This window comes from Crocodylus porosus, unplaced genomic scaffold (genome assembly GCF_001723895.1).
Source record: "Crocodylus porosus isolate Cpor-Errol unplaced genomic scaffold, CroPor_comp1, whole genome shotgun sequence".
Taxonomy (NCBI): Eukaryota; Metazoa; Chordata; order Crocodylia; family Crocodylidae; genus Crocodylus; species Crocodylus porosus.
The window spans coordinates 16,084,677-16,094,519 of record NW_017728925.1 but is presented as its reverse complement, the minus strand read 5'-3'; the positions used below and the strand labels follow the sequence as shown (position 1 = coordinate 16,094,519).

The 9,843-nt window shown below is 39.9% G+C and overlaps 1 protein-coding gene across 7 annotated transcripts in view; it reads right to left on the bottom strand.

Annotated features, from left to right (window-relative positions):
* Window positions 1-51: 51 nt before the first annotated feature.
* The window catches only part of NACC2 (NACC family member 2), a 73,229-nt gene continuing 63,437 nt past the window's right edge, over window positions 52-9,843 (bottom strand). For 6 of the 7 annotated variants that reach the window (XM_019540942.1, XM_019540944.1, XM_019540946.1 and 3 more), the window contains exons 3-6: window positions 8,051-8,218; window positions 4,095-4,200; window positions 3,669-3,766; window positions 52-1,177 (exon numbers count right to left, since the gene is read on the bottom strand). In XM_019540942.1, coding sequence (XP_019396487.1) covers window positions 678-1,177; window positions 3,669-3,766; window positions 4,095-4,200; window positions 8,051-8,218 — 872 coding nt within the window. In that variant the 3' untranslated portion in view covers window positions 52-677. The remainder of the gene's footprint in view (window positions 1,178-3,668; window positions 3,767-4,094; window positions 4,201-8,050; window positions 8,219-9,843) is intronic. The other variant, XM_019540948.1, reaches the window with a different exon arrangement.

Genomic DNA, 9,843 nt, shown 5'->3' with positions numbered 1-9,843 from the left:
AAAAAAAAAAAAAAAAAAAAAAAAAAAAAAAAAATCAAAAAAAAAAATAAAAATCAGTGGACAGACACTGAAGAGCCCTTAGACCTTAGTTACAGCATCATGCTTAGCAACACTAATGTTAAGGATCTGTTCTCTGATCATTGAAGTGTTTAGCAATACCCGCCCCCACCCCACCTTTCCAGAGCCATTCTTGCAAATAAAAATGACTCCAGTCAGACTACGTCTACCCTAACGTATCCTGCTTTCCTGTTAAGTGACGGTAAAACTTTCTTTAGAGGAAGAAGTTAATGATGGCTTTACTTCTGAGTTGAATAATGCATGGGGTGATGATATGGTGGTGGCGGGGGGGGGATGTCTAGCTTTTTTCCTCCCCTTCTTTTAAGGAAAAAAAAAATAAAAAAAAGCTACAGTCTTATAGACTAACCTCAGGAATATCAAAAAAAGAAGCCCAATAGTTTTAAGTAGGTCACCATAGACCTAGTCATTTACAGTATAACGAATGCAATTATTTCCTTCATAAATTTTAAATACAAGCAGAATAAAAATCACATTTTTTTCAGGCAACAGTAGCAGTTCAGTAGGTAAGTGGCTTGATCACATTTTTTTGTATTAGTAATGCATGCAAGCAGCTTTAGTATTACAGATCCCTTATAGATCACAAAACGTTTTCTCTCTTTTTATAAAGTCCCTCCATAAGTACCATCTTGTCTTCTCACGGGAGTTTCTGGCCGGCTAGTAGAACCAGAACCTTGTTCGAAAGGTTGTGGAGTGCTTTGGGTTTCTGATGCCATGGCATCTGTGCCAGCTGCCTCCTGTATGACGGAGCCAGCTCCTTCCGCATCCTCACTCTGTTCAAATGACTGGTTGGATCCATTGCTTAGATCTACATTGACTGTGTTAGTTCTCAAAGCTACTATCGTTCCTGAATCACCCCTCCTCTCTGCATAGATTCGCTGCTCAAAGACTTGAGCCGTGGGAGACTGGAACTCTGGATCCAAGGGAACGCTGTTTGTCGTGGAGCCCATGACCGTGCGGTACATCTCCATCCCCTCGGGCAACATGGATTTAATCTTCGGAAGCCAGCGCTTGCGCACTCGTCGGGCGTTGGTACACATATCCGCGGCAATAACATTCATCTCGCTTTCCTTAAAGCTTGGGGCAAAATTCTGGCAATACACTGCAAAAACAGGGACAGAAAAAAAACTAAGGACTGTTAGATTAGGCAAATGTCAAAGAGGCTCGTGTGAGTGAAGCCTTTGTCCCAGTCAATCAGTGGGTCACAAGACTTTGCTCACGAGCAGATACTTTTAGATCTGGGAGGGAGCACATTGTTTTATCAGGTAAAAAACTGTTTTTTCTGGGTGAGTTCAGTGATCCCTCTTGTCCCATATCCCATCTCAGCAGCAGCCAGAACTACTACAGGAAAAGATGCAAGGGACTCCATGGGGAGAATTCCTTCTTGAGCCCAGGCAGTTAAGACCTGGCTTATATCCAGAAACACACGAGTTTATAACCTAGATGTTGCCACTGTGTGTGGTGAAACCTCCCCAGCAGGCACTCCAGAACTTATATTCTTCCCAAGGTTTCTCTATCTAGTAGGATTTTATTAGTCCTGTAGTTTAGTTAGGGGTCAAACATCATCGAAAAGATAGCAGGGAGAAGGAGCAAGTCCTTCAATGGTGACAAAATCATAAAAGTGCCCCACGTACCTGCATGAGGAGCTGCCTGTACAAGGCGACTGGGTTTTGGTGGTCATTTACTTTGGCTCTCGCTGCATAACTGAGCAGTTAGTGCCATCATGCAACGGTATCACATACACTAGCAATTCCTTGATGCTTATGGACGCAGTGACTTTCACATGCCACCCATGGATACTCATGAACATCAGCTTCACACAGAGTTGCCATCTCCTGGAGATGGAGTAGCAGGTGCTGAGCACCTCTTGGGGGGTCTCAGCACTTTGCAGGACTGAGCCCTCAGCTGAAAGCTTCTTCCTTTCTCTGGGACTCAGTCTTTGTTTTCTAAATGCATAAATTTTGGCTCAGGTCATTAAAAGGCAGTCCAGTGTTCCTGGTTTGATAGATTAAATAGCCTTCAACGCCTTGATCCTCCCCCTTCCATGCCTTGTAGATCTACAGGCCCCAGGAGTTTAGCAGCAATTAGGGAGAGGAAAGACTGATTTAACAAATCCCCCCCACCCCCACCAAAAAAAAGAAAAAGAAAAAGAAAAAAAAAAATCACCTGAGTGTTCATTTTCTAGCAAGATATTTACATAAAGATTTACTATTCAGACAGAGTTGGGGGGTGGAGAGAAGGTGGTGGAGGGCATTGGTTTGCACTGTTTATTAAGCGTATATTAAATGGGCTTCATTGCATTTAAATACCAGCCTGCTCTAAAGGACAGAGTTTCTTGCTTCTTGCTTGCAGCTGACAGCAAGCACCTTTTGCCCTGCTAAAGTGCTTCTTGAATTCATGAGAATTACTGTAATAGGCAAACATTTATCCAGTTGGTTTGTGGTGCCTTGTATGCCACATTTTTTTTAAGACTGAAACCGTTCTTCTGCATGGATTAAAAATAGTCTCCGGTTTTTTCAATATAACGCTTTATTGGCTCGCTTGCACAATTTAGAAATAGGCCAGATTACCAGCCGGTGTCCATCACCGCAGCTCCATGGTTGGCCCTATGCTTTTAGGTGTCACTGACACTGGAGTTAGTTCTTGGTATCTCGGCCACTGACTCACTGATATGAAAGAGCAAATTTTTATTCATTAAAATGTAGAAAATCTTACCCGTGACACCATATATATAAAATCAATGTCGCTTTTACATATTCCTTTTAAGTGTAATTACGTGTAGTAAGGTTCCTATTTTACTTATAAATTAAAAACAGATTTATAAAAACATTTTCAAGGAAATAGACTGTAACACTAACACAATTGCTTATGTGAAGATTGTGGAACAGATTAATCCACATTAATAAGGTCTGAGGCACACAGCAAACATTTCCAATTCTTGGGAACCCATTTGCTGTGTAAGAAGAAGAAAACCACATGCCAAAAACGACAGCCCCTTGACCCCTAGTTGTGTCCAGGATCAAAATGGGCCAGGGAAAGCAGTGACAGAGATACCAAAAATGCTTCTGGAAAACAAAAGCCCGCTCCCCCGATAGTATTCAAGGCTCTGATCTCAACATCAGATGGGCAAGGGTGAATCCCAGTACTTGCATCAATCTGACTGAAGGACCAGAGCCAAGTTTATCAAAATTATTTCACACCATGAACCAGTCAGTTCTACAGCTGTCAGCTTTATAAACCCAGTTTTCTTATACCTCTTCCACTAATAAAATTAGGCTGCAGGACGAGTGCCTGGAAAATACAGCAAGCTAAATTTGAGGTAATGTGAACAGTAAGGCTCAATTTCATGCTTCACTATCATCAAACACAGAGCACTCACTTCAAACAAAAACACAAAGTTGTTTCTGAAAATCATGGAATATTTCAGTGAACTGATTTGAATTTTCTTACACCCCAATTTCAATGCACAGATATTTACAGCGATCACACAATCCAGATGGCCCTCCCTTGTTTAAAATCTCAGCTCTTTCTTAGTCTTTTGTTCTTGGCACGCTGTTCGAACACAGCAGCAGTAAATCTCTCCCTCTCCTTACATTTCACTGCATTAAGAACCCTGCTGTCCAGGGGCTTCCTGCTGGGATCACTAGTAGAGGACCGGATTCCAGTGCCGCAGCTATTGGCAAGCGTGTTCCTGCAAGAAAGGGAGAGAAACGCAGATCCTTATGCCCTGGATTTCAGGTGAGAGCGAGCGCTTACAAAGATGCAAAGAAAGAGTGTGTCTTATTGGGAACATCTTGTTACAGAGGGTAACCACAGTGTATATTTTAAGCTGAAGAATCACCAAAGCTGGTGGTATTTTAGCTTTGGCCATCATAGATAAGGAAAAGTAGAAAAAAAAACACAGAGGGGAATGATATTAGAATACAGATTCAAATGAATATATTCTGTAAAGCACATTTACAAGGCAGCGATTGCTTTGAATTCCTGGACAGCCAAAGCAAACCCCCAAAAGCACGTACCGATCAAAGAAAGTGGCTAGGAGACGTCTCAGCAGAACCTTATGTTTGACACCTGCACACAGATGACAGTTCATCAGCTGCCCTCGGGTGATATAAACACCTGACCCTGAAAAAGTTCAAACATACCAAGTTTATAATTAACAACCCTCGTTTCCCCTGCTGTTGTACATTCCCGATGGACTGCACACCACTATATTCCTATTAGGATCACAAAGGATCTAGGGCAGAGGCTGTCCCAAACGATGTGCCTGTCTATCACCCAGTACAACAGGGCCTGGGTCTCAGCTGCATCCTCAAGGAGCTAAGATAATGCATATATCTAATCATTTCCAAAGAAGCTTTTGCAATTAGGTGTCTGTGGGGTTTAGGTACCTCACCCCCTGGAGGTCCCATGAAAAATGCTGGCCAATGAGAATAATCTCCTGATCTGATCCTAACAGAAAGATGATCTCCTGCAATCACATGAAAGGACCTAGTTTCTCAAAAAGTGCATGGCGCTATGCTTTGTCTCTTTAAAGAAATAAAGAAATCATATTTCTTTAAGGAGAATCACACAGTAGATGATTGCTAGCCTTCTGAGAAAACAACCACCCATTTGGCCTTCCTTTTTTTTTTTTTTTAAAGGGAAGAACTGCAGAATACACACCTAGAATAAAAACAGATGCAGACATGGAATCCGTGCATTTCCCACAAATCCACGATAACTTTTGCTGAGCCAGGCATTTAATTTCTAGCACAACACAATTTTTGCATATCGCATCTACTGGCTTCAAAGATGTTCTCACGGAGAGAAAGGAACCCTGCCAATGCAGCTTTGCCTTACACGTCCAGAAGTTTGGAAACAAATCCTCCGCAGATCTCTTATCCTTTCATTATCAAGCACTTTTATGTAGCACCTAGCTAGCAAAAACAAACCTACTGTGTGCCTCACAATTGGCCTGTGTGAACGAAGATGTGGAGGTGTATTTTCTTTTCTAAGCACACTGTTACACTATAAGAAGGGGTTTTTTTCCAATTAAGATTAAATAGGGGATCATATCTAGAGTGGCAAAGGACTAAGTACTTCCAGACACAGAGACATACTAGAAAAACAGAAATACTTCTTACATTTCCAGGAAAGGCTAACAAGGATTATCTTTAATCTTACAGATACATATAAGAACAGAACAATATTAAATAATTAGTTGACTAGGTTATGAGAAAACCTGGAATAACTCTATTGAGCCCCAGGGAATCACTGTTATAAGGGATGCAACAGATCAAAACCCATGTCTTTCTAGCTTCACTGGTGTGATGACCACTTGAATTTTCACCAGCAGATGACGGCCTCTTTCTACTTGCATAGATTTTTTTTCAGTGCAAGACTATGGATTAGACTGTGAAGGGGGAAAAAAAAGAGCATTTGTGCCTTACGATTTGTGTACAGTCCTTACCATTATGCTCTGTATGCTATACCTATCCATCAGTTTTACTATGATCATTTCAAGATTTGTTTAAGGATCTCACCAAAATATGCCCAAGTTTTCAGAATCAGTTACAATATGTAAAATCTGAGACCAAAGAAAATACTTAGTTTATGGAGGTTACTAAGCTTTCACTGAAGGATTTTTCCCATCTACTCTAGGCAGAAGAACCCCATCAATTTTCACTAAGTTTGCAACAGTAATTAGCTGCTGAGCCTTTATTCAGTAACAGTATTTTAGAGATAAGCCATCAGAGAGAAAGCCAGATGCTACCAAGGGTAGCTTCACTTTAATAAATAAAAAATAACCAAGGCAGCCGCTATCAGTTAGAGATATTAATCTACTTTTTCCCAGATTGAAAAATGTAAATCAAGCAAAGATGCCTGGAGCCAATTTGCAGCTCTCACTGTGAAAATAACCTATACCACTTGATGTTTTGAAGAAGTCTCACATAAAATGTAAATGGATACAAAATGAATATTCCAGCTTCAAAATAAATACTTGTGGTTTTATTCTGTGTTACGGTTATGTGCGTTTTATTTCTGCCTTCCATTGAAGAAAATACATGTCCTCCACCAGACAGAAACCTTTCTAGCTACTTCTTGAAATTAAGATTCCTACTGCAAGCTGAAAATAAAAAAAAAAAAAACTTCTACCACTCAAAGCATTGTATTCAAGAGATAAATGGTCAGAAAGAAAGGACAACTTACTCCTTTCAATATCCTCTCTCACCACAGGAATTCTAAGCACTTAACAGGTATCTAATTAAACCTCAACAACCTAAGCAGTAAGTAAGGGATATTATATAGAAATGTTCACCTCATTGTTCCTGGAGTGGAAGACAAAAGTGCACCACAGTATAAAACAATGCAGATAAAGTGAAGAAGGAATACGTACCCAACTGAGACCATGGGAATTTAGGGAAGCACAATGCAACTGTCCAAAATGGAACGTGGTGTGGACAAAAGGGTCAAGAGCATCTCCTTGCACAAAGTGCTGGAGGATGGTTAGTGGCCACAAAAGGACAGGACCACAGGTTATTACTTGTCCAGTCCAGCTCTACAACCTCCCTGTAAATCAAACCGAATCACCACCACCTCCCAGCTTTCCCAATGCCTATTCTAAATCACCATTTGGATGAAGAACAGTGGAAGAAGGCTTAATGCACACAGGCCTGAAATGATTCAGGTAGAAAGATGGAAAAACTTCAAAAAACACCCACTTTCTCTACAACAGGGGTGGGCAATTATTTCAGGCAGAGGACTGCTTACTGAGTTTTGGCAAGCCATCAAGGGCCACATTATAGGCAGCCAGGGGCAGATATATATTAATTTTCTAAATTTGTAGGGGCCCCACGGGCCAGATGGCATGACCTGGCAGGCTGCATCTGGCCCATGGGCTGCATTTTGCCCACCTTGCTCTACAACATCCATCACTATAGAGGGTACGTGTCCTTGGGATATTAAGCTGGTCCAGGGCTTTTAAAACCCTAACTACAACTGAGTCAATAATGGACTCTTTGGTTAAGTGGCAAGTGTAAAGAATTTTAAAACAATTTCTCATAATAAATATGCAATTTTTCAGATTGTATGGCAAAGCAGAAAGTTAGAAGAAACCTTATTTTGAGTAAAACAAGGCATTCTGCAACAGTTCAAACATTTTTAAATGGTTAGAAGTAAAATTAAAGGAAAATTTTGAACGAACTGTCAAATGGAAAAAATCAAAACATTTCTTTACCAGTATGTCCAGGTGACACTTCATTTGCTGCTGGAATATTTCGAGATTGTTTTCAGAAATCAACACAAATTTAAATTCAGGATTGTCAACCTGCAATTCTACCCCAAAATTTCACTGAGCTACACTCTTAATTGCTGTTGGTGACAAAAAAAAATGACCACTTTCATCTGCAGCTAATTATCTGATGCCAGTGGCACCATGGCCATTAATCTATACACCGTCTGTAAAAATCCAGGATTACAACTCACAACACCAAGAAGGGATCTATCAAGACATTCAGGCTGATTTTTCTCCACACTATTGAAGATGTTCACGGTTTACATAAAATCCTTAAACAGTTTTATTCACTGATATAAATCTGTCAGCTGCTGCTCTGTGAACCTTATAATCTGATACTTAAAAAAAGCATTTTTTTTAAAACTGTGTACCTATATTAGAATACAATTGTGATGCAGCCCATAGCAGACAAGAATACAAGCAGAGGAAATTCAATTAACATGCTAAATAAATTCAATCAAATAATTCCTGTTAATGACACATCCTTCCATCAGTGAATGAAAGGAAATTTGAGATTTTTTTTTGACTGATTGGTGATGAGTTTCTTTGTTCATAATAATGCTAAAACAGGAAAAAACGCAGGTAATATATATAATTACAACTGAAGTTGAAGCGAGATGAAGAGTAATTTCCAAGAATAAGAATGTCAATATTCTCTAGTCATTCTAGTGTAAAGAAAAAGAGTTACCACGCTGTTACCTGCAACAAGTTCGAGTTTTTCTCCCGGATCTCCCTCCGAGTAGAGTTTGGGGTGGCACCGATATCCAATCTGACTGATCAGACTGGCTGGGAGAGCAACTAAGTCACGTCGAATGAGCACACAGGAACGATTCTCTAGTGGAATCTGCTCTGGCTTTTCTTGAGCTACTTGAAAAAAAGAAAAAGAGAAGCATTAAACAAATCAAGTACGGGGGATGCAAAATTGCACACTGCTGCGTTTTGATGATTCCCAATCTTTTTTTCCACAGCATTACTTCTGAAAGCAGCTAATGAATCCAGAGACAACCATTTTCCAGGTAAGGGCACAGGACACTGCTACCCTGGATTCAGGATCACTATCAGTGGTTTTCAAAATGTAGCTGAAAAGTTCCTCACATCCCGATGTCTACAAAACAAGCTTTCCTTTTTTCTGATCGTTTTCAGGAAGAGGAGCTCTTGGAGTAGCCTTGCTCTGCATGGATTTTAAGAGAAAGATTAAGATAGCCTAATTATGCTTTTATCTTCTTTTTCAAGTGTTCATAATATATAAAACTGAATGATTCTGAGCATCTGAGATTATTCCCAAAATGAGGACAGAGTGTACAGAATTAGCTTGCCACACCTAGGACACTTAAACTACTGTATGCAATGAAACTAAAACAAAACGTTATGCCAATGGACTACAGGTTTCCTGAAAGTGTCATACATTTGCCAGTTCGGTTAGTAGCTACTTCAATATAAAAACTACTTCTGCTGCTGAAGTTAAATGTAAAACCTTATAGATACACACTACACCAAGGCAAGCCAATCTTGGCAACTCAATGCTATCACTGTGAGCACTCACCTTTTCTACATCAGAACAGGTCTTCTAGGTCTCCTTTCCTTCCCCTCCAAGTGTTTAAAATTGTATCTCAACAACGATCAACAAAAAGAGGCTTTCTTAAGCTCTGGCTTGAAAAACAAATTACACTGCAATACTGGGCTATAGCTGTGATTTCACTTGAAACATTCCCTTACATACAATTAATGGGGCCTGCCACTGCCTATTAGCAAATGTTAATGTTGAAAAGCTAAAACAAATGAGTTTTACTACTAACACTGCAAATTCTTGTTTTGTGAACATGCAGAGGATTAGCTTTCTAAAGCATATTTACAGTGGAAGTCCACAGGCATGCTTAAAATGATCTATCCCAGCAGAACTGAACTGATACAGGTGTGATACAGGTTCGAACTCCACGGTTAATATTTTTAAACATTATACCTGATAAAACATTTATAAGGTTCTCCTTTTCCAGGATTTTTGATAACACACCAAACTATAACTATAACCAGGTTGATTCCTTTGAAAGGATTTAAATACAGCTTTAATACCCAGGGTGTAGATCTATTCTACTTTGGTATCAAAAATGGAGAATTCAAGCTGTGGACTGAAAATATACACTGCTTATTCTCTTAAGTGTCTTTTACTCTTACTGTTTTGGTGTTTCATAAGCTGGTTTTTCCATTCCTCAGATAGGAGAGCAAATCTGGGGACTTTCTGTGAACTTGTTGCTGCAGTAACCGCAACCCAAATGCCTCTTTTACAAAGAAATGAGTGTTCTAACTAGGACATGCCCTGCAATGTTGTATTGTTATGTGACAGCACATCGTAGGGCGCAAGGCTGTAAAAGCCAACAAAATATAAGGCTGTATTGAGTATCAGTGTCTTGCAATGCTGGCCTTAGGTGTAAAAGCTTTTTAAAAAAAACTTCAGAACAACCCCAGGGCATTAAACTGTGTTTTCTAGAATAAGA